Source organism: Gopherus flavomarginatus, chromosome 5 (assembly GCF_025201925.1).
Source record: "Gopherus flavomarginatus isolate rGopFla2 chromosome 5, rGopFla2.mat.asm, whole genome shotgun sequence".
Lineage (NCBI taxonomy): Eukaryota > Metazoa > Chordata > Testudines > Testudinidae > Gopherus > Gopherus flavomarginatus.
The window spans coordinates 53630802-53655455 of NC_066621.1; the positions used below are offsets into that span (position 1 = coordinate 53630802).

The 24654-nt window shown below is 41.4% G+C and overlaps 1 protein-coding gene across 14 annotated transcripts in view; it reads left to right on the forward strand.

Annotated features, from left to right (window-relative positions):
- LOC127052281 (serum amyloid A-5 protein-like) overlaps positions 1–24654 on the forward strand; it is a 63082-nt gene that overhangs the window by 18511 nt on the left and 19917 nt on the right. For 5 of the 14 annotated variants that reach the window (XM_050955798.1, XM_050955802.1, XM_050955799.1 and 2 more), the window contains exons 12-23: positions 2270–2429; positions 7059–7182; positions 12095–12247; positions 13028–13099; positions 14973–15592; positions 16530–16650; positions 16941–17096; positions 17568–17687; positions 18435–18548; positions 19450–19556; positions 20321–20606; positions 21829–24267. In XM_050955798.1, the coding sequence (XP_050811755.1) occupies positions 2270–2429; positions 7059–7182; positions 12095–12247; positions 13028–13099; positions 14973–15592; positions 16530–16650; positions 16941–17096; positions 17568–17687; positions 18435–18548; positions 19450–19556; positions 20321–20606; positions 21829–21889 (2094 nt within the window). In that variant the 3' untranslated portion in view covers positions 21890–24267. Of the gene's footprint in view, positions 1–2269; positions 2430–7058; positions 7183–12094; positions 12248–13027; positions 13100–14972; positions 15593–16529; positions 16651–16940; positions 17097–17567; positions 17688–18434; positions 18549–19449; positions 19557–20320; positions 20632–21828; positions 24268–24654 lie in introns of those variants that run through there. The other 9 variants (XM_050955797.1, XM_050955805.1, XR_007774715.1 and 6 more) reach the window with 8 other exon arrangements.

The following is a 24654-nucleotide window of genomic DNA, read 5'->3' on the forward strand; positions in this document are numbered from 1 at the left end:
TCCTTCACTCTGCAGATTAGAAAAAAGGTTTATCTTAAATTTGCCTTTCTTCACTGATGGTGGTCAGATATTTAGGGTGACAAGGGTAGGGGGGGAGTTAATATCTTTCTGGACCAACTTCTGTAGGTGAAAGGTACAAGCTTTCAAGCTACACGGCGCTCTTATTCAGGTCTGGGGAAGGAAATCAGAGTGTCTTAGCTAAATACAATTTAAGACTTAAGGGTTAACTCATGTTGTTAGGAGGCCATTTGAAAAGAGGTGGGTAATTGCGGGTTAGACTCTTATGCATAAAGGGTTTGAAGTGGGCAATTAAGAGTAGCAGGCAGTGGTGGGAGGGTATTACAAATTGTTGTAATGAGCCATAAAACCAGTGTTCCTGTTGAGTCCATGGTTTTTGTTGTCCACCACAATTACGAATTTAAGTTCCCAGTTGACACCTACCACCCCACATTGGAACCTATACTGGGTATCATCGTACAGTTAAAACCCGTATTTGATGCAGACCACATCCTGAAGTAAAGCTTTCTTGAGCACCCTATTCTTGTCTTCAAACAATCCCCAAGCCTTGCCAAGCTCTTCATCAGAAGTCAGCCCCCCACTGACCGGGATGTAACCAACTCAGAGCAGCACCAAGCCCTGCCAGAATAACAGAGGCAAAACCTGCAGATGTATTTCCAGTGCTACAGTGATCAGTACCTCACACAACAAACGCATCTTTTAAGATTCATGGGTCCTACACATGCTTATCGCAACACATTCAACTTAGTGGATGAAGGCAGTGAATGAACTTTCACAAAGAAATGATAAAAGAAAAAAATGCATATTGCCCGTGGGCAACCTTTTCTCACAAAGTGATCACTCCGTATATGTTCTTTCAATACTCTCCGTCAAATATCACAATACCTTCAAAAGATGAGCTTGGGAACTTAAATTAATAACTCAGCTAGACACCAAAAAACACGGATTCAAGAGGGACACTAGTTTTATGGTCCATTACTACAATTTGTAATCCCCACCCCCCCTACACCCCACTTCCTGCTACCCTTAATTGTGCACTTCAAATCCCATATGCATAACAATCTAACCCTCTGTTGCCCATTTCCTTTCAAGCGGCTGCCTACAACATGCATTATCCCTTATGCTTAACAATCTGTCCCAACTTGTATTTAGCTCACGCACTCTGATTTCCTTCCCCAGATTTGAATAGTAGCTCTGCATAGCTCAAAACGTGTACTTTCCACCAGCAGAAGTTGGTCCAATAAAAGGTATTACCTCATCCACCTTGTCTCTTTCATATTCTGGGACCAACATGGCTAAAACCACACTGCAAGATACTTTGGGTACTAACTAGACTGATTGGGGTAGAAATCTAAAAATGTTAATTATGCAGTTTTCTAGATTTGTAAGGGCATGATTTATAGATTTCATGTTCATCTAGGGCTGCTTAATTCTGTTCTCTGACCCACCATGGTCCTGCATGACAGTATTTCTTTTTTAAAACTATATTTTAGAGTGCTGTAACATTCTTCAGAAAATGCTGGTTTGTGTGAAAATGTGACCTCATTTGGGCATAAGATTTTTACTCAGTTTTAAAAATTGGCTTTATTCGTATTTACAGAAGTGCTGTCTTACTCATGTGTTTGGTTAGGTGTTGACTCTAACTTTTAGTATCTTGTGAAAAGGAAAAACTTGCTTCATACTTGGCACTTACATAGCTATTTTCATCTTCAAAGCACTTTAGACAACTAATTGTTCTCACAATATCCTGTGAGGTTATTCATGTTGTAGAGATGCAGAAATGCACAGATTGAGCTGAACCATGACCAGGGAGAAACGTGTGTCTTGGAGCAAACTTTTGTGGAGGATCTATAGTTGCACTTACAATTGTGTTAGCTAACTAGTTATTGAAGAATTAATTAACTGCAGTTACACCATGACCAAAACTCCCGTTATAGGCAAGTGCAGAGAGGAAGTGACTTGTCCAAGATACAATGTGGCTTTGTCAGAGATGATATTAAAACCGAGGAGTTCTTAGTTCCTCATCTTGTGCTCAGCCCACCAGACTTGCAGTTTTTTTTGTAGTTACTCTTCCTTTAAAAGTTTCATTTTAACTCTTACTTTGTATATCTATAAAGAAATTGAACTATGTGGCATATATTTGTTTATTTCCAAGGTTTCAGATTAAAAGCTGTGGTGGTGCACTGATTTCTATGTATGGTTTAATAAGGATATTTTTGTGGCTCATGTGACTTTATTATTTGCCCTACAGGAAAGTTTCAGTGTCTTAGACTCTGGAATTTATCGTGTTATTAGTCGAAGAGGCAGTCAGTCAGATGAAGACTCTTGTTCCTTAAACAGCCAAACATTGTCCGAAGATGAGAGACTTAAAGAGTTTACTACACATCAGGAAGAAGAGCAGGTGGAGCTTGGTAATGGCTTGCAATGAAAATATGGTTTTCACTTGCCACCTTTGTGTTCAACAAGTAGCTGGTGATATGGTGTCTAGGTTTAAAACAACAATAAAACCCTTCATAGCTTTAAATTCCATTTGTCTTCCACCAGTTAGATATCCATGATTAAACCCTAAATCACATGTGCCACATCTGGCCAGTAGTAAACCTAAAGTCACCACTTCTGTGGCCTCTTGTAGTAAAACCTTGTTCTGAAAACTTTAAGAGTGAGATCCCGACTTGATTGAACTAAATGGCAAAACTCCCATTTATTTCAGTAGAGCCAGGATTTCACTCAAGATTTCCTTTTTCCGTAGGTAACTCGGCGAGGTTATTCTTTGCATTAAGGCAAACTACCCTGCGTCAATATTAATCCAGCTTCTGCTAGCCTGATTTTCGCTTTTGTTGTTCTATCCTAACTCTAATTGAGCCAGGCCTTATATTGGTGCCAGGGAAATGCTATGTGTGGGTCAAGAGCTTCTAACTTTCTTGCAGGGTTTCTTTTCTGGATTTTTTGAAAGAGATTCCCTCCTGTACATTTACGTATTAGTGTATGAGGGGTGCAGCCTTTTGCGTAACCCTGTTGTTCCACCCAACCAGCTCTGTTCTTTTCTTTCCCCAACAAATATCTATCTCTAGACAAAAGTTAGAGGCTTCTCTTGCTTTTCAAGGGCTAGTGCGATCTCTCCTTTCTGAAAAAACACACCTTTGTTAGTAGCTTCTTTCTATGCTGCTGCCTGTCTGTGTTGGTAGAGGAAGCTGTTTAAAGCTGGGGAGGGGATAGAATGGCCTGCGGAAAGGGAGATGCTCTTGGGCTTCTGCTGGGAATATACCCCAATGCTATAGGGAGAGTATTGGGGTTTATTTTTTTTTTTATAGTGAGCTGTCTCTTCAGATGCACCAGAAGAGCTGGATGAGGCAGACCTGAAGGCCCATTCCTATTAAATATTAAACTCCTTCCACCTTACCCACCCAATTTTAGAGCTGCTAGCTATGAGAAGTTGTGGAGTCTCTTTTCTCCTGAGCCCTGGGTTGCTGATGACCTAAAATTAAATGGGGCCAGAGAGCAAAACTTGCTTCTCATCAGGGAATCAACCTGCTATCCCCTGCAGAGAGAGAGAGCATCCTGTAGGAAGAGATGACTCCCATTGTGATCTCCCTGATCATGCAAGAGGGAAGGAGAAGAATGCAGCTGTATTGTTAGACTCATTCTTTTCTAAAATCAAGGTGGATTATACTAAAGCATATGAAAATATGTCAGAGAGTTTCTTTGGCCTCTCTCTTTTTAGTGAATCTGTTGGTGTCAGGAACTAAAATTTCATAGTGCAACAGTTTTTTTGCCAAGGTGTTGGTTGACTTTCTCACAGTGTGTATCAAGAAAAAGTGGAAAAAATAGTCTTAAGAACTAATGCCATCCTTAGGTAGTTTTGTACTATTAATAAATGCATGTTTTGTGACCAAGAACTTTACACTTGTTATTTGTGACATTTGTTCATCCATCTTTGCTGTTTGGTTATGCCATCTTAATGTATTTTAGAATGTAAAACTTTCAAGTGAAGAGACTTGGCTTTACACATTTGGAGTTAGTTTTCCTATTGCTTCTCAGTTTGTAATTTCAAAGTGGCTAGTTATGTCAAACTATAAAAGTCCTAGATGCTTCTGTGTCTGTGTATGTGAGCTTCATTTGGTGCTTTAGATCAGTGGTTTGCAAACTGTGGGTCACGACCCAGTACTGGGTCGCAGAATGTAAGGCACTGGGTCACAGCGGCTCTGGTCAGCACCTGCAACTGGGCTGTTAGAATTCCTGTCGGCAGTGTTGCCTGGCTAGGGCAGGCTAGTCCCTACCTGTCCCAGCACCGTGCTGTGCCCCTGAAGCGGCCAGCAGCAGGTATGGCTCCCAGGTACGGGGGCCATGTGGCTCCGCATGCTGCCCTCGCCCCAAACACAGGTTCCGCACTCCCAGCCAATGGGATCTATGGGGGAGTGCAGATGAGAGCAGTCTGGAGCTGGACCTGCTGCAGGCTGCTTCGAGGGGCAGCTTGGTCCATGGTGCCAGAACCGCAGGAAGTCTGGCTTAGCACTCCCGCTGTGCTACTGACCAGGAGCTGCCAAGGTATGCCCTTGCCCCAGTCCTGAACCCCTGTCAAACCTGGAGCCCCTTCCTCCACCCAAACTCCTCATCTCTGGCCACACCCCAGAGCCTGTACCCCCAGCCCAGAGCCCTGACTCCCCCCCTCTCCCATGCCCCAACCTACTGCCCCAGCTCTGAGCCCCTTCCTGCACCCCAAACCCCTCATTCCCAGCCCCACCTGCAGCTCTCACTCCCACACCTCAACCCTCTGCCCCAGCCCTGAGCCCCCCCAACCCCTCATCTCCAGCTCTGTTGAGTCATGAGCATCAACAATTTTCTTCAACTGGGTCGCCAGAAAAAAAGTTTGAAAACCACTGCTTTAGATAATTTCCTGAGAAACAGATCTTAATGAATGCTGTCTTCTATTCTACGTTGGAATTGATTCCTCTGTTCCCGTTACCATAAGTGGTCATTAGTCTTTAAATTGGTACTTTTCTACCTAGTGAACAAAAAGTTTGTTTGCAAGCAGTGTAACACCACTTGCTGACCTTTCAGTACTATCTAGAGGCCCATTTCCATAAGGATGCTTTGAATGCTGGCAGTAGAACTGATAGTTCATCTTCATTTTAAGAAAAAGAAAGTTTTTGTTTTGAGGTACTAGTAAGAGCATTATCACCATTACTTAAAATAATCCTTTTCCTTAACCACACTTTAAAAAAAAAAAAAGTGATTGATTGAGTTCACTTTGTACATCTTTTTCTTGTACTAGGATATGATTTAAAAACAAAAAACAGCCCAGTGCAGCTGACCTCTAAAATAAGAGCAAGCTAGCCTGGAGTCAGTAGTGTTGTAGATGATTACGTAAATGACCTAAAAATAAGATGTCAGCCTTGTGGCAACCTATGGCTACCATCTGTGCTTCTAACTGTAACTAAAAGTTTGTTTGACCTCATCAGCCTTTGCCTCTTTTAAAGGGTAGAGAGAAAGCACAAATGGACCAAATCACTCCATAGTTATTGGTACACAAAATACCATATATACTCGTTCATAAGCCGAATTGTTTTAGTAAAAAGAAGCACCAGAGACGGGGGTCGGCTTATGAATGAGTATAGAGAGAGAGAGGTGGGACATAGCCCCTCCCAACAGAGGGAGCAGGGTGTGGCAGAACACCCAGCAGAGCCAGAAGGAAAGAGGCGCAGCCAGTGTGTGTCTGCTTCTGGCCACGCTGCTCTACCCCCAGCCTCAAAGCAGCTGCAGCTCCAGGGCTGGCAGGCTGCAGCTGTGCCGCTTGGCCCCACCCTCCAGAATATGCTGCGGCCACACTGCCCAGCCCAGCCCGCTGGAACGTGCTGCGGCCGCGCCACCTGGTCTGGTCCACTGGAGCAGGCTGTGGCCACGCTGCCCAGCCTGTCAGAGCAGCTCCAGCCAGGCCAGAGACATCCTCCCCTGGCCATCTGGAAATAAGGTGGGAAGGGATGGGATGGGGAGAGTGTGGGGGTCCTGGGCTAGAGATGAGGTCATGTGGGAGGTGGTCACAGGGATTATTCCCCTGACTCCCAGCTTCTCCCCCCAAAAAAACATCTCCCCTCTGGTTGCTGTCCCGGCCTGTTAGGGTAAGCAGCTGGTGCGCCGGGACACTTGGTTTACTTAGGTTTACCTCCGTGCCTGCGGGCACTCGAGGTAAACAAACCATCTCGGCCCACTGGTGGCTTATTCTGATGGCTCGGGAGCCAAAGTTTGCTGACCCCTGAATTATAGGGTTGTCTTATGAATGGGGCATAAAAAATTTTCGTTTTTTCTGATCCATCTTGGGGGGGTTGGCTTATAAACGAACCGGCTTATGATCGAATATATATGGTAGTAGTAAAGGACATGGTGGAGGCTCTTTTGGTTACTCATATCAGGCTGATATAAGAGCCACAGTGTTTGGATTAAGTTACACATTGATATTTCCTTAAATGCAGTGGTGGTGATAGACACCTTAGTAATGGCTAGTTTGGTACAGACCTGTATAATCAAATGTAATCTAACTGTCATGAAATATCAGTACGTAGTTTAATATGATATATTTAAGTTAATTTTCTTTTTTTTGAGCCATCTTGGTTACCTGCTGAAAATAGCATTGAGCTGTTGCCTCAGAATAGGCCAGAAATCCGTGTACAGAAGATAGTCATCCATCAAGGATTCTCTTACAGCCCTGATTTGTCAGTTGCTACTTTATCAAATAAAGCTTCAACAGATTAATAAAACTAATACCTACTAGGTCTAAGGCCAGTACTGCTAGGATTGCCCTTGATCCCAAGGACTGTGTGTGTATATTACTATTCCCTATTCTATCCTATCTCCAGTCTTCCATTCTCTTAAAAAAAAAAAAAAAAAAAAGAGAGATCCACAAAAGAACCTGCAAGTAAAAAAGAAAACACAATTTAGGTTACAAGAGTAAAATTTCCCTATTAAAGTGTGGGTCATAACTGGATTATATGTTTTATTGTCAAGTCATTGCTTCATATTTTTATTATTTCAATTCCATTTGTTAGACAACGTATCTCATGCTTCTGTGGTGGTTGAGACTGATCGGAATGAGACTTTTCTCCCATTCAGTATTCCATTGTCATTTCGTTCACCATCTCCTCTGGTCTCCCTCCAAGCTGTCAAGGAAAGGTAAAAATCATAGGATATTTGTTCATCCATTACATTCCTTTTTTCTGAATTCATAGCATTGTTGATTCATACTTTGCTGAAAGGTAAAATCAAATTTGATAGCGAAGTTAGAGTTTAATCCTGACTCCATTGAAGACAATAAGAGTCTTGCCATTGACTTCAATTGAGCCAGGATTTCACTCTTGAGTTTTAAATGGAGGTTAAGAACACATACCATAGTCTTGTGGCTAGTGTTTCCTACTTTGAATGAGTCTATTGAATGTGGCTATGGGATTTAGCATTTTGGTACTTGTTGAAGATTGTAAGGACCTGCTGTGTATTTTAATGATGGTATGTATTGTCAAGATATGTGCCCCAAATCAACTAAATTGTCCCTTCCTTCCTTCAGTAAATCTTATGCATTCATCACAGGTATCTGGAATCAACTGTGGTTTATACATACTGTATGTGAACAAACTACGTCTTATGTCTTAAAATCAAATGTGTGTCTTTAAAAAACAAAACAAGCAAGCTACTAAAATGATGGGGGGAAAATAGCTTGCATAAAACTGGTTATTTTAAAGCTCTGAATATAATGCATCTTATTTAAAACCAGAATTCCTTTCCCATGGTGTTTGTAGCATTATCCTGAAATGCTGAGTTTGCCCTTTCATTCAGTTTGCTAAGGTAAGTGTATTGCTCTCAGACCCTTCAATAATGAGATTTTTTTTAATCATATTTACTTGATACCTGTTAGTCTGTTGAAAGCTTCATCCATAAGCTTTATATAGCTAGCCACACCTTCATTTTGATCTTTCCAAATACCTAGCTATATCCTTTTAAAAAAGCTTATTAACAGAGAAGATTAATTTTTACGCAGGCAGAAAATTAAATCCATAAATATTCATATGCTACATTCTAGTTACTCCAGTTTAAAGGCTTGGGTCAAGTATCAAATTTTATTTTGTGGTCTATAATCTTCTATACAAATTTCCCTTCAACACTCTCTGTATTTTAAGATCAGTAATCTACTGGCTTTGAACCCATTTCCTCTTCTTAAATTTGAAGAGCAGCTCTTTTTGTGTTGTACTGTCACCACTAGGAGGAGCTCTTTGAGTGGTGAATGTTAACTGCTTAACCAGAGAATCCAGAAGTTCTATTCTGAGTTATTGCACATGTCCATTCCACTGTAAGGGGGTGTGTGTGTGTGTGTGTGTGTGTGTGTGTGTGCCTTGCACAATTCTTGGAGAACCTTTTCCCTGAGTGGTACCCATCAGCGTGGCTCAAACACTCTCTGCCATCACTCGCCACTGCTTGCAGGTATAAAAGGACAGTGACGACTGTTGGCACACTTCCAGTCTTGCTATTACATGTTGATTTTGCTCGCTCTTTGTATATAGTCTGTTGTTTAATTGGCGTTTAGTTATAGTTCATGGTTAATGTTAGTGATAGGTTTCAGTTTTTTAGATTCTTTATGGACCAAATTTGATTCTCAGTAGCAGGCACTACACTAGAGCCGTGCCTTGTTCTCTGGGGTTCAAGTCCTGCCGATCGTGTCCTAGAGCTTTGCTGGTCAGTGGCCTATAGTCCCACTGCCTAAAATGTTTGGGGGAATCCCACATCAGTGACAAGTGTCACATTTGTAGAGAGTTTAAGCCCCACTCTAAAAAAAAGAGAGAGCAGCAAGACTTAAACATCTCTTTATGGAGGCGGCACTTTGCCCTCCTTTGGAGCCATTGGATTCAGAGCATACTCCAAGCCCAGCGCCATCAGTACAGAGTGCACCTCCTGAGACGTCTTCAGCACCATGTACTGTGTTTCTGGTATCAAGGAAGAGAGACACATCTTCCTGGGACTCAGTACCTCGTTCAGCAAGGCCACCTAGAGGCAAGGACTCTGTGAGGGACTCAAAGGGGAAGTGTTTTCTAGAGCATTCCTCTGCTACAAAGGGAGGTTTGTCAACTCCAGAACCTATGCCAGGTCTGCTGAGACCAACCTTTGAATTTCTTATACAGACATGGCATACTGAAGACCAATTCTGATATTGATGATATCAGAGGTACGCTGCCACAGAGACTTGCTTAACCTTTTGGTACCGGCATCCCCAGCAGAGCAAGTGTGGTTTCAGCCACGACCAGCAACGGTAGTTCCTACAGCAGATCAGCAAGAGCATGCAGTACTGATGCTGCTTCCAATACCTAAGGGGCCGGTACATTCCAGAGGCAAGCCACTTGCACTATCCTGAGTACCACCTCTCTGGGTTCAGCTTACCTGTCTGTGTGGGTTCTGCTCTGCTGTTATTGTGCGGACTTAGTCATCTTGGTCACATTTGGAAGTCAGGTCTTCTGTGTCCCAAACCAGATGAGAGGGTCATTCTCCATCAGAACTTCGTGGTTTATGGATATTCCAGCCTGAGAAGTCATGTTTGAATCCAATGGGAAAGGCAGAGGAGACCCTACTAGCGTTACTAGGGAGACCACAACCAATTTTACTGAGGCCATGCTGGTGCAATTAGTATGAGGTAAGCATGATCCTGCTTGACCTTGAACAGGACATTGGATAGTAACGGTGTTAGAGGAAATGCATACGAGACGGAGCTCGTCTGTGAACATGAACCTCTATCAAAGAACGTGGGCTGTGACCCCCTCAGAAGCAGAACTGATAGCACATTCTATTGGTCTTCGTTGCAAACAGGTCCTGTTGGGAAGTTCTCCACAACTGGGCGATGGACCTGGCCACGTCCAAACAGTGACCATTCATGGTGAGCGGAGGAGGACCTTGCAATGTGTTCTGCTTGCCTGGGAAGCAAGCAGTTTTGGGGTGAGTGGAGTTGGTTATACAGAACTCCCAAAGCAGAATTACCTCCTGGCACAGCTAGAAGGAACTGTCTGTTCACATAGGACATAGTTGTTGTGTTGTCCGTTAACGCTAGCCAACTTTTTCCCCATAGTATGTGGACGGAAGGTCAAACAGGCTAGATTGGTAGCATGTAGTTCTCTGATGTTTATATGAATTGCGAGGGCCACAACCCTTGAGTTTGCAGGGTTCTGATGTGGCCCACTCAGGAATGAGGCATCCGTGACCCAGCTTGAGCATTGGTTGCGGAAAAAAGAAGCGAACTCCTGCACAAACATGCCAAAGGTCTGTCCATCAGTCCAGAGAGGATACCTATGGAACACTAATCACTCTGTCTAAACTATGTCGGCAGGGGACATACACCAACAGTAGCCATCCCTGAACCCTTCTGAGGGCTGACATGTAGTATAGCATGCTGTACTATGCAGGTACATGCTTCCATGTGTCTCAAACTTCAGCCAAGTGTGTGCTACAGTAACTGGATGTGCTCTTAGATCCAAGACTGTCTCTGAGCATTTGGAGACTTGACGGGGCAGAAACACCCTGGCTTTTGTAGCATCCAAGCGTGCTCCGATAAACAATATTCTTTGCACAGGTTTTAGAACTGATTTGTCCATACTGAAAAACAGCCCTAGTGTTTTGAAGGTGGACTGAATGATGGTCATGCTGAACAGTGACTGAGACTTGGACTGGCCTCTCACCAGTCAGTGTCATTTCTGGTTGCATTAACCTCAGCAAGGAGAGTGGGTAAATTGAGAGCCTTGGTTTCTGAGCCTCCTTATACAGTTTTCCATAAGGATAAAGTGTACCTCCTCTGCCATCCAAAATTCTTGACAAAGGTAGTTTCCAATTTCCACATTCACCAGGCAGTTTATTTGCCAACTTTGTTTGCCCCAAAAGCCTACATGTGTACAGATGAGCAAAAACATCATTTGTTGGATGTGAGGAGAGAATTAGCCTTCTAACTGGGCCGCCCCAGACCCTTTAGCTCCTTAGCACAGTTTTTTGTTGTGATTTGCAGCCAGGGTGAAAGATCAACTGGTTTCCACTTCAGAAATCCTCTCTTGCATTTGTTTGTGCTACCAGTTAGCTTATGTCACACCACCTCTTACTGGGGTATTGGTTCATTCAACTAGAACACAAACAGCTTTCCTCACGCATGTACTTGGTCGAGACATTTGCAAAGCAGCCACGTGATCATCAGTTCATGCATTTGCTGCTCATTATGCCATTTCCCGTCAGTCCAGGAATGATGCCAGTTTTGGATGGCATGTTCCATCATAGCTGTTCAGGTAGAATCTGAATCGTCTCCACATTAATCTGCTTATGAGTCACCTGTAATGGAATGGACCTGTGTAAAATACTTTGAAGAACAGCAGTTATGTAAAGGTAGGTAATTGTTTTTTCTTTCTAACGTGGCTGAGCCTGTTCTGACCTGGAGTGTAAGAACTTGAAGTTGCTTTTGAATCCTGGTTTTCTGAAGAACTCTTGCTTGTTATGGACCAATATATTTAAGTTTTAGAATGTAGGTAGGCCTTTCTTTGGAATGAGACATTCTATCGGTTAGGAATGGATAATTGAAACACAGGACAATTTCTTCATAACTGTACATTTCCTGAATAATTTTCTTGTCACTGTGAAAGTGTCATTATAGACCAAATTAAAAGACGATTAACAAAATTCTTGTGCGTGTGCTAATGTAGAGGCTTTATCATGGAAAAATTAACCTCTCTGCATTGCAAATAAAAATATCAGCATTTGCAAAATTGTAAAATCCCCTCTACCAGGCAGCGCGAAACCAAACTTGCAGTGTTTTATTTTGTGATCTCCATTGGGGCCTGAAAATCTTAGGCATAAAGAACTTGACTAAAACATATAAGTTCTGAGATATTTCTTCATGTTGGGTTCTGACTGACTGATACTTGCTGGTTCCCAGTGTGCCCATCCTCTCTTCCTGCCTCCTTTAGATGATAAAGATTTCTGAAGTGAGAGGCTGGCTAGAAAGACCGAGATTTATTGTGTTGACATGAGTTCTTCTCCTACTGCCATCTCAGTTGTTTGAACTTTTGGCTTCTAGTGTTTCCAGCTTTGTACGCAAAACTACTGAAAAGATTGGCACCCTTCATATGAGTCCTGATGTCAGAGTGAGGCAGGAAATGAAAGATGATGATGAGTCTCATGAAGTGACTGCTAGTGTAGCCACATACTCCCAGGAAGAAGATGAAAACGAGTAAGTTCAAGCTCACATAGTTTTATTAGTCAAATGTGCCATCTACCAAAAGGACTGGGAACTCACGTCTTCCACAGTGATCCCATTCATTTCAATAGAATGGGGAATCACATGATTCTGTTGGAGATTTTTTTTCCAGCGGGCTGTATAGAGAGGCTCCAGGAATTCATCTGGTCTCTCCCTCCCCGCCCCCTGCCTCCGTTCTCAATTTTTTACCTCAAAGTTTGTACAGGAGTCAAATTCTTCTAGAAAATGGATGTTAAGAGTTTACATTCATGGTGCTGGAATGGTTAAGGAAGGGGAAACTTATGTAGTTCCCTGCTCGGGTACCTAACCAGACTTGTTGACGCATGTGAATTTTAAAGCCTACATCCTATTTTTAATGAAAAGAGGAACAAGCAGCTTTATCACCCTCCGTCAACACTGGGTTGCTTAAAGGAATAAGAAAACACTGTAGTGGCTTAGTGGTAAGAATAAAGAATGAGCGCTAAATTGTTATCAGGAGTTAAATTGGCAAATCATTGAAATATTTTAAGCAATGAATTTGTATTAGCTTAATGTTAGTTTTGTTTCTTGACATCTGAGAATCCTCGTAGGTTGACAAGATGGAAAAAGTTATTTTTCTCCTGCTCCTTATGTCCAGCTGCTCCATAATTACTGTAGTCTCATTTGTCTGTTTCGCATGAAAAGTAAGAGCTACATTTCTCATAAAAGAATTAATGCTATTTCTCCCTTTCTTTTAAAAAGATAGCATAATTTTGTCTTTATATTCCTTTCTAGTTTGGAACTACAGAGCCAGCCTCAAGAAGAGGACCGGCTAAGAGATCTCAAGATAGCAACGACAGAAGCTATGTAAGTAGAGAGCATAGAGCTATATTTTACTCTGGCAGAAAGCTTTTATTGTAAATATCTGCAGTAAATGTTGCTATGCAAGTATATCCAGACATGGTGTATGATTATCTCAGGGGTGGGCAAACTTTTTGTCCCGAGGGCCACATCTGAGTGGGGAAATTGAATGCAGGGCTTTGAATGTTGGGCAGTGGCAGAGGGTTGAGGTATAGGAGACAGTGCGGCGTGAGGAAGGGGCTCAGGGCCAGGGGTTGGGGTGCAGGAGGGGTTCAGGGTGTGGGCTCTGGCCCAGTGCCGCTTACCTTGAGCGGCTCCAGGGTGACAGCAGCAAACAGCGGGGCTAAGGCAGGCTCCCTGCCTGCCCTGGCATTGTGCCGCTCCCAGAAGTGGCCAGCATGTCCAGCAGTGGCTCCTGGGGGTGGAGTGGGGCAAGTGGCTTTGCTGCGTGCTGCCCTTGCCTGCAGGTACCACCCCCAAAGCTCCCATTGTCCGCGATTCCCTGTTCATGGCCAATGGGACTTGCAGGGAGTGGTGTCTGCAGGCGAGGGCAGCGCATGGAGCCCTCTGCCCTGCCTCCTCCAGGGACCACACGGACATGGTGCCGGCTGCTTCCGGGAATGGCACAGGGCAGGCAGGGAGCCTGCCTTATCCCCCTGCACCACGGGGCTGGCAGCCCCATGGGACGGATTGAAAGCCCTGAGGGGCTGGATTCGGCCCACAGGCCGTAGTTTGCCCTCCCCTGGGCTATCTGGAAAGTCCTTACTTGAATAGTGGCTTTTTTCCATTAAAAATATAACTTCATTGTGAGTTTTGCTGAGAAAAAAGAGGACTGTAGCATTAGAGGAGACTTGGATGGTTGCCTACCAAGCTAGGTGAATCATTTGGAGGTGAGATCCCCAAAAGCCTGCTTGGGGAAATTATATAGTGACTTTCCTACTGTCTTTACTACTCAGGAAAGCAGCATTGTTATGACCAATATCTAGGACAGACATGGGCAAACTACAGCCTGTGGGTCACATCAGGCCTACGGAACCGTCCTGCCCAGCCCCTGAGCTCCTGGCTGGGGAGCCTAGTTGCTGCCCCTCCCCCGCAGACCCTCTGCTGCATGGGCTGTGCTCTGGCCCACTGCTCCTGCTGGGCAGTGTGGGGAGCGCAGCTGGCTCTGACCGGATGGCGCGGCTGTGAGCTCCTGCTGCTGGTAAGGTGTCGGAGAGTGGAGGGGGGTTGGGTAAGGGAGCAGGGGTCTTGGGGTGCAGTCGGGGGGAGGGGGCAGTTGGATGGAATGGAGGTTCTGGGGATGGTCAGGGGATGGGGAACAGGAAGGGTTGAGGGTAGGTGTCCCAGAGGATGGGGATGTAGATAGGGGTTGGGAGGGCAGTCAGGGGCCATGGGAGTGGGGGGGATAAGGGGATGGGATCCTGGGGGGCAGTTGGGGCAGGGGGTCCTGGGAGGGGGTGGTCAGGGGATGAGGAGCAGAGGGCAGTTGGATGGGGTGGTAGTCCTGGGGGGGCTGTTGAGGTGGGGGTATGGATAGTGGTCGAGGTGGTCAGGGGACAGGAAGTAGACAGGGTTGGATAGGGGGTGGGATCTCAGGGGGAAGTTGGGGCGGAGGTCCCGGGAGGAGGTGGTCAGGGGACAAGAAGCGAGCGGGGTTGGATAGGTTAGGAGCTGTGAGGTGGGCGGTTAGAGGGCAGGAAGTGGCCCTCCATGCAGTTGTGCAACCCCGATGTGGCCCTCGGGCCAAAATGTTTGCCCACCCCTGATCTAGGAATATACTAACAGTTGAGTTGTCCATTTGATACGTATAATAGATCAGCTCTGGCATCTCTTGGCTATTTATTAAACAAGTGCAACACACCTCCACTTTGTTTTACAGAAACAAACTGCAAGATCCACTGGTTTTCTTAGAACCACAATGCTTGAGAGAAGTTTTGCGGGAGTGGTTTTTGTATCTGGAACAAACATTTGGTTTCAAAGAACCTTCCTTTTCAGATGACTGCTTATCCATTAAGGAAGATAAGAAAGTGCTTGCTGAAGAACAGAGTGAGGTTTTAGAAGAAAATTTTGAACCAGATAAACACAGTGACGATCATGTAGGCAAAGGACAGACAGATGCCTTGCAAGGAAATACTGGACAGGATCAAACTAGCGAAGCTCATTTTGGCAGAGAAGTATGTGAAAACGATGCCATTTCAAAGGGAGCTTCAGACCATGTTTTTCAAGTGTATCCTCCATGTCTCATAGCACGCGATATTCAAAAGGACCTAGTAGAGTTGACAACATTATGTTTTGAATTAAATGTGTTTCCTTGCAAGAATGGGAATGCGAAAGAAAATCCTGGACAGGATTTACAGCTAACAGTGTCATGGGTCTTGGCTTGTCAGTTCATAAAGGACTATTTCTTTCTCCTGGATTTAAAAAGACTGAAGCGATGTATTACAATCAATTACACTAGCAGTACCAGTGTTTGGGAAACTTACATTGAAGGACTGAAAGGTAATGACTGTGGTGGCTTTTTGTTTTCACTTTTAAACCAATTGTAGCTAAGTTTTAGGTTTTTGTTCTGGAAAAAATCCAGCCTGAGGGGACATTCTTTTCTGAATCACCTCTGAAACAAGTGCTCTTTAGTTTTTTAATAAATAAAACTAAGTTAATAAGAACCAGTGACTTATAGGGGAAAATGCTTCTTGTTTAGTTACTACACTGACATTATTTCTAAACATGTTAATATGTAGTACAACTTCAGTTAGCTTAATACGGTAGTGATATGAATCAAATGTGCTGAAACAGAATATGCAAATTTCAAAGAGAACTTGAAAAAATGTGGTGCTGTTGAACTCAAATAATTTCAATTATTTAACTTATAAAACTAAAATTAGGAAAAGAGTTTCAGCATCTTCAGTGGCAAAGTAGGCACAAGTATGCTCAAATATTTCAGCTTGTTTCCAAAGCTTGGACAATAGCTCATTTATGAAGATCAGCAGTGAATTGGAAAAGAATTCTCCCATATTGGCATGCAGTTGATCACCTCAGGCATCCTTTTGTTCTCCAGAAGTCCCTTCTGCCCTTTCTCATACCTTTGCAATCCCAATGAATGAGGCTTCCTGGATGTAACTCAGAACAGAATTTGGTCCGCTATATGCAACTTCCAAAACTGAAGCAAAACCTTTATAGACAGGCCTTCAAGACAACCAGTTGATAGAACCCTGATTCAGCATAGAAAGTTAAGCACATGCTGAAGTTCTTTGCTGGATGGAGGACCATGTTTGGGGAAGCAGAAATCTGTTCCATGTTGGCTTAAGCAGAGTTTAAAGTAGAAAAATATTAATTGCATCCTTGCATTGATTTGAGTGGGACTGCTTATATGCATGCAGTTAAGTGTTTGAGGCTTCACAAGATCAGGTTAAAACATTTACAATATTTTGTGTTTCAGAACTGACTCACGCTAGTCCAGTAACTTTGGCAATGGAAAATGGAGATATGTTGAAAATATTAAAACTGTTAAATGACTTGGGGCCCTGGGATAGTCCTCTGTTGTTGGCACATGCTCAAAGGTCTGTAGTGCATGACTTTTTTTTTTTTTCTCATGTTGGTTAATAGGACAAATTACAGACTGTCAGTTCACTTTCTGTTTGCCTTGCTCTGGATTTGTATTCACACTAGCCTCTTGAATCTTTTGTGAGACTTTTTTGCAATGATAGTTCTAGTGTTAGCAGTGTTCAAGCAGAGGAACTTTGAAACATGCTGGTAAATAAATTAGAATCTTGAAATAGAGTTGTATTTTCTTATCACAGTGGCAATCTTGCTGTGATTTGGCATTAAAGATGTCTTTTTGTTTGTACAGGCTCTATGAAAAGTTCGGGGAAACAGCTGTAAGGCCCTTGATCAAGTTCTACCCATCAATCTTGCCCTCTGACATCATGCAGCTTTGTAGACATCACCCTGCCCACTTTTTAGCATATTTAGACAGCCTTGTTAAATCAAAGCCAGAAGATGAAAGGTAAAGGGGCTGCATGTGTGCTGTGTGCTTTTTTTTCTTGTTGGGAAATGGTTACGTAAGGAAAAGACGACATCATCCAGCTGTGTGGGTTTTTTTTCATGTACTGTTGCTTTGCCTGCTCATTAAAACTAGAGTGGAACCTAACATTAAATAACCTTTTGTTTTACCAGTTAATTTCTGTGCACCAGTCTCTTCCCATGTCACCTCATTACAAAGCAGATGCCATTTTATCAAGATTTTTGTAACAACTCTTCAATGACTTAGTGTTTTATTAGACTGTAATGTATCAAATTAACTCAAATATGGCTGTATTCTGTAATATTTCTGAAGATTAAAGAAAACATAACTTGTCTAGAAATCATCTTTCCAGTGCACTGATCATGAGTATTTTTAAATGGTGTATATACAAAGTTTATCACAATTCCATATTTGGTCAATTTAAAACCTGTGGATTTTCCCACTCTTTTTTAGGTCATCCCTGCTTCAGTCTCTTCTTAATCCTGAAGCATTGCGACTGGATTGGCTTTGTTTGGCAGTTTCTCATGATGCGCCACAAAGAACAAATACAGTGGATTCTGAAGGAAACCCTAGGTAAGGTAATAAATCATGTATATTTAATTGCACTGCGCAAACCAGACGTAGTAGTCCAGACTTGCTATGTGTTCCATGGTGGAACTGGCTACCTTGGAGTAATTTCACTTCCCTAGAGGGTGAAATTCACCCCACTGGAGAGAATCCCCATAAAGCCTTCAATTAAGCAAGGTCTGTAAGTGAGGCATAGTCTTGCCTTAGCCCTTCTGCGGTAGGTTGAATTTCACTCTAGGGTGTGTTACCTCATGTACCTCAAGATGTGTAACAGCAGCAACCAAAGAATTAAACAACTTTCCTATCTTCATACTCCAGGCAGGAATGATCTCTTCAACAACTGTAAATACATCTCTCTCTTAAGAAGCTGCCACGTTGTTTTTAAGAATCATTTTCAGAGTGTTTCTGGGGAACACATTTTTTAAAATGTGTGAAATTCCGCTGCTGGCTCAGTTGGAGTATAAAAAATGCCCTTTTTCGAGCGAGCTGTGCGCATGCCTCCTAACGGTGATGCTGGTACACAAAAAGGCCACTAACTTTTTTCTATCCGTCTTTTAATCACAGGGAAAATCTCATTTTAAGTGAGTCTGTCAAGAAGATAGCTGGGCACACTGCACTTTGAATTAATGTTGTCAAAAGTTCATGCGAAAGATGAAACAATCCCATTCATCTATTTGGCCTCCTGATAAAAAATAGTTTTTTAAAGTCATGAGACTGTTAACATTTAATTTGTGACTTAAACTGTCTTCCCAGACCACGTTCACATTTGTTTACCTGGGGCTATAGCCAACTGATTTTGCTTCTGATTAAACTCCCAGCTGATTTTGTAACAAAAGAGAAGATGGCTGATATCTGCAAGTCATATGGGTAAGTTGGAAACGTTGTAGTTTACTGAAAAATTATGATTATTCTTGAAACTGGCTTAGTTGTATACTGAATATACAAATGAAAGCCAATATGTTTCCTGCCAGTCTACTGTCAACTAAATTCATTTAAATGAAGTATTTTGTGGCTGGCTTTATTTGAAAGTGCCATCATATATAGGTTATAGATAGCCAATGTAAAATGTAACTCTGTAGTATTACCTTGCTTTGTAGCTAAGAAGCAACAAAGTTATGTTGTGGCACGTACTACTCTATTACCTGTTAAGCTCTGTTTACTCCCAACAAATGTTATTGACCTAAAATGTGACCAGGGAAGTAACCCCAAAGCAAGTCACAAGAGTTGTACCTTCATAACTGCACTAATGCCTCTCCTATATTTAACCTGCTTTAGCAGAGAGAAATTTACCCACCAGACTTCATGGACCTCTTGTATGTATAAAGACATTCCCTCTGTTCCTAATTACCTCCACTACCTTATTTCCCTAATGACTTCCCTTCTTTTCCTTATGCAGCTCTTATCTCCATATGATGGTTGTTTTCTGCTTAACCCTTTCTCACTATCATACACAAAAAAACCCTCACTGCAATATGGGACCTAGATGTGTTTATCACTGAGCACTTATGACCTTTGTGAGGGTGGTGGTTGACAAAAGGCCAGCTCTAGTTCATTTAATAAACTGACAGTTCTGGGGACTTACGGCATGACCTATGTTTTGCCACATTGCAATTGCCAGGTTATTCCTAGTATTTGGGGTTATTTGCTCTTACTGATGGGTTTGCTAAATCTGCATTTCTTTACCAATGACTTTCATTTAAAGCAAATAAATGCTTTTGATTATGGAAATCGTCAGTCTCTTTTTTTGTTTTTGTTTTTGTTTTTAAAGCTTCTGGCCTGGATATGTCTCTCTCTGCTTGGAACTGGATAGAAGAATAGAAGCCTTTACTAATATTGTTCATTTGGATGATATGAACCTGTTGGATGGAGAACATGGTTAGTGAATCTTAACACGTGAGCACACCAGTATAATACATGATCTATATTGACTGTGTATTGATTACCGAATAAGTATAGAGAAGCATTTATCAAGAGTTGGATGATGAGAGTTTTAAACACTGGTATAGCAAGATCACTTGGCATTTTGTAACACTTAATATGGTATATTGCACAGCATAAATATAATTGAGTGTTTAAATCAGTGACCCTGTAGTTTAATTCTTGTCTTCCAGCAAAACAGCAGTGTTTAAAAAACCATAGTCTTGTCTTGAGTGGTTCAAATCTCTTGACATTTTAATCAGATTTTTTGGCTTCAGCTTTCCCTCTGAGTTTTTGTTGCCCAGTACCTTGGAGAATCAGCTAATTCACTAGCACTATCTAGTGGTTTTTCTAGGCTGTCGTGAGCAAGTTTCTGTATCAGATGGCAGAATTGCAGTGAAAATCTACAATATCCTAAAAAGACACACAAAGGAATTTCTTTGGCTCTTAGTTTAATCCAAAATCACAACAATGGCTATGAAAAAGCTGTTTTTAGTGCTCAGTGGCCCTCAGTCCTAACAATTAGCTCCAAAACACTTGAAAACGTTTTGCGTGACTGTCAAAAAATAAAATGCGTTTTAAGCCATTTAACTGAGATATGAATGTAGAATATTGACACTAGAAAACTAGCTCCTTTTAAATGCAAATAGATGTAAAACTAGGTTTGCTACAAGCTTTTTCCTCACAGATAACTACAGCCAGTCATTTAATTTTGCATTTAGGCTCGATTCCAGAGACTGTGGAAGAATGGAAGTTCCTTCTGCGTCTTGCACAAAGTCGCAGCACTGATTTCCACTGCCATGGTACACAGAATGGGAATACTATCGGCAATGGTAGCACTAATTGGTCAAACTGCATTACTGTTGAAAATGTAGCTCTTTTGTTGGCTAAGGTAATTGGTCCAGATCGTGCCTTGCCAGTACTGCAGGAATGTGATTTGACGGCAGAATTGTCTGAGAGATTTACCAGGATCTGCGAAATACTGAGAATTGCTGAAAAAAGGCAAAGGTAAGACGTGTGTGTGTGTGTGTGTGTGTGTGTGTGTGTATAGAATAGTTTATTAATACTTCACTCAGTGCCGTCTTAGGCCATAGTTTTCTTTCAATAAATTTAAAAAAGACGTGAAAACACTTCAGACTTCAGCTCCAAGGGTATAAACTGCTAGAGTGGTAAAACTTCCTGAAAATACTTCTGACTCCAGTTTAAGAGGTATATTTGAGACATGTAGCTTAAAAATGAAAAATGTATTAACAGAAAATATATTCAGAATAAATGTTTCCTAAAAACAAAAAGGGGGGGAGGGAATAAATGACTAAAGTATCAAATATCCACCACAGAAGAATTCAGAAACTCCTTACCTGTACTGCATCCTCCTACACCTAGACTGCTCTGATGGCTGCTTCATAAATGCTCTAATAGTGCAATGAGACATTACAATATTTGGAATTTGGGAGTGTACTTACACTGCAGCTCTTGCTGTCGAAGTAGCTCACCTGTAGATACACTGTTTAACTCCTTTACGTTTTTGCATGCATGCTTTTTTAAAGAAGTTTTTGGAATTAAGTGAATGAAGTTCTAGAACAGGGATAGGCAACCTTTCAGAAGTGGTGTGCCAAATCTTCATTTATTTACTCTAATTTAAGGTTTCGCGTGCCAGTAATACATTTTAACTTTTTAAGAAGGTCTCTTTCTATAAGTCTAAACTATTGTTGTATGTAAAGTAAATAAGGTTTTTAAAATGTGTAAGAAGCTTCATTTAAAATTCAATTAAAATGCAGAGCCCCCCCCAGACCAGTGGCCAGGACCCGGGCAGTGTGAGTACCACTGAAAATCGGCTCGCGTGCCGCCTTCGGCACCCATGCCATAGGTTGCCTACCCCTGTTCTAGAAGATGGCACTTGAAAAGGTCCTTTTGAAATCTATGTTGCATCAATCCTGAGTGGTGGTTACAAGTAAGAGTGAAGGCCTGGAATCTAGGAAGCCCTAAATACTAGCCTTAAATTAAAAAAAAAAAATCCCTGGTATCTTCTATTTTCTATTATTTATGGTTTGCCATTCATGTTGTCTATTCAGGTTAGGGAAAAATCTCTAAAGGCAGGGGCATGATAGGACTCTCTCTGAAACTGAATTATATTTATCACTGCGTCAGCCAGTTTAAACTCTTTCTAAAAGCTGGTATCCAGCACATTAGTTAAGAATATGTTTGATTTTTTTTTCTCTTTTGTCTGTAGAGCCCTGATACAGTCCATGTTGGAAAGGTGTGACCGTTTTCTGTGGTCTCAGCAGGCATAGCAAATATGCCAGGAAACACTGAAATGAAGTTGTGTACTGTGCATATGCTGCATTAAATTGCCTCTTAAGTTTCATCACCTCTAAGAAACAAACTCTTGTCCACACAATAATGTATTCAGCCACACTGCATGAAAATAGCACCTGAATTGAGTTTTTTCTTCTATAGCTCTTCCTAAATAGTTTAAAACATGCTTCTTAAACAGGATTCAGAAATTGTTAGATTGAAATGCTCCGATGTTTATGTTGAAATTAAGACCACAAGTGTCCTAACAGATTTGTTTTTTTTTTACAATAGGATTAAAAGTGCTGAATTAATTTCGTAATAACTCTGAATGAATTAAAACAGTTGGTTAAAAGTACAATCTTTTGAACATTAAATTAGGTTTGAAAATAGTGCATTTTGCCTTCAGCAACTTTCCTGTAGGTTGGTTAAGACGTAAATTTCAAAAGAATTAATTCTGTGTATATTGCCAGCATGAGCACCAAACTGTTTTCCCATCTGACATTCACTTTTGTCAATAGCTGCAGTGAATGCATGCAAGAATGCAGATTTTTCCTTAATTGTATAGAACATCTACTCTCTTGATTTATTTGTTGGAATAGCTACATCTTTATCTTAAGAGCTATGTAAAATTAATGTTATGGGATCTTGATTGCATAGTGTTGAAGTATGCATTAAATCTTTGAAATACTCATTTATTAATAGACCACTGGAAGAAAGTGTAAACACAGCATTCAAAAATTGTGGGAATCTGTCACGAGGTCATCTTCAGATGAATTACCACACAAATCAACATATCTTTTCAATGTCAATATTTTATAACTGATTTTTGATCTTTTTGGAAGAAATGATGCAACTGCATACCTTTTTATCTAAAATTACCTTTTAAAAGGAATTTTAAAGGAAGGCTGTCAAGTTAAGAATCATATTTTTTTAAAAAACCTTTACCACTGTTAAGATAAACATTAGATTATTAAAACTGAATATTTAAAAACACCCAATTTTACTTAATCATTTGCAAAAGAATAGCTTTATACCTATTCTGTTTACTCTGAACTTCCTAGAGCTTAGATAGTGAAAACAGACTAGTGAGATTTACTTTAGGTTTTAGCTCATTTCAGTTAAGAGCCTTATTCACTAGCACAATGCTGTAGTATCTAGGCAGTGGTCAAACCCCAAAGAACTAGCTCCCAATAAAAAATGTCATTTTTTCTCCTACACCAGCATTTTGTGAGTAAATTTATTTGACAGTATCCCTTTAAAATAAGAGCCTTTATATGTTGTATGTATATAGTTTTGTCTCCATTGTTTGCTGCATTCCAAATTAATGATTTTATTTTATTTAAAATTTAATTATTTTTTGGTCAATGTAAGTTTTATCTGTAAAGTTTGGTATGATATATATAAAACTGCAGTTGGATGGGTAACATCTTTGTCTCAATTGCGAGAACAAGTCACTCCCTTATGGTGGAGCGTTTCATAGCTCCTCTGGCGTGGGAATAAATGTCTACAGAAATAGGCCTGGTGGCAGGTATTTCATACCTTAAGGTTCCTGTCTGTGAAAAGCCAACAAAACGTCTTCTTTTGACTTCAGTATTTCCTGGGGTAGAGATTATCAGCTGAAGTTTGAAAACAGCACAAATGTGCCATCCTATCCCTTCAGGCACCCCACGGTCTTATTTATCATAGGTGTAAAAAGGATTGGAAGTCAGCAGGGCCGGCTCCAGGACTTTTGCTGCCCTAAGGGGGAGAAAAAAAAAGCCATAGTGCCGCCCCCAAAGGGCTGGAATGCTGCCCCTTGAGAAGTGCCGCCCCAAGCACGTGCTTGGAACACTGGTGCTTATAGCCGGCCCTGGAAGTCAGATACTCCTCTGTAGTCCTAACTTTGGTATTGATATGCCATGAGACTTAGAACAAATCATTTTACCTTTCTGTGCCTGTTTCCCTACCTCTAAAATGAGAACATTTCTACCTCATGTGGGTGTTAGAATTAATTGGTTCAGTTTCATACAGCACTTCAAAGAAGTAAAGATCTATATAAATGCAAGCATCATCTGTCTCAGGAAAATACAGAACCAGTTCTCTTTGGGAAAAGTCTAGTGAAATCTCTTCAGTTTAGAGGATGAAGTGACATGGAAAAACAGCTGAAAGCTTTGTGTACATAATAACCTTTATTTTAAAACACACAGTTAACAATGCTGACTTTTACAATATATCACAAACTTTCTTTCAAAGAGCTTGTTTTTCATTTTGCATAGCACTGTTCGTATTAACCACAGTTATACAATATTTTTTAAGTGTATTGCACCTAAAATGAACTTGTGTTCATGGTTTCAACTAATTTTAAGAGGTTTCAATAAAAAAAAAGTGTTTCTGATGTAGTCTTCATTTCCTTATTTATATGTGAATAAGATGTGAAGGATACGTGAACACATTGTGACTTCATCCGAGGAAATGCTGCGGTTGCACACTGCAAGCATAAGAAAGAAAAGTCTCTCACCCAGATATGTTCTGAGCCATTTAACAGGTGTTTAACCTTTTTGGCTAATTCTTTGTGAAATCGTGTCACTTGGCTTAATAGTAAGATTGTCTGTATAGTGGGTTTGCATGTCAAGACAAGAATCCAAATATGTTGGTCAAACTCCAAAAGACGTGTAGTTGCAATAATACCTAAATGAATTTACATTTTGGTACATTGTTTAACAGAAGAAAAAAAATACAAAAGACCCAACTGTCAAATAGTATACATGAAAGAAGCAGAACA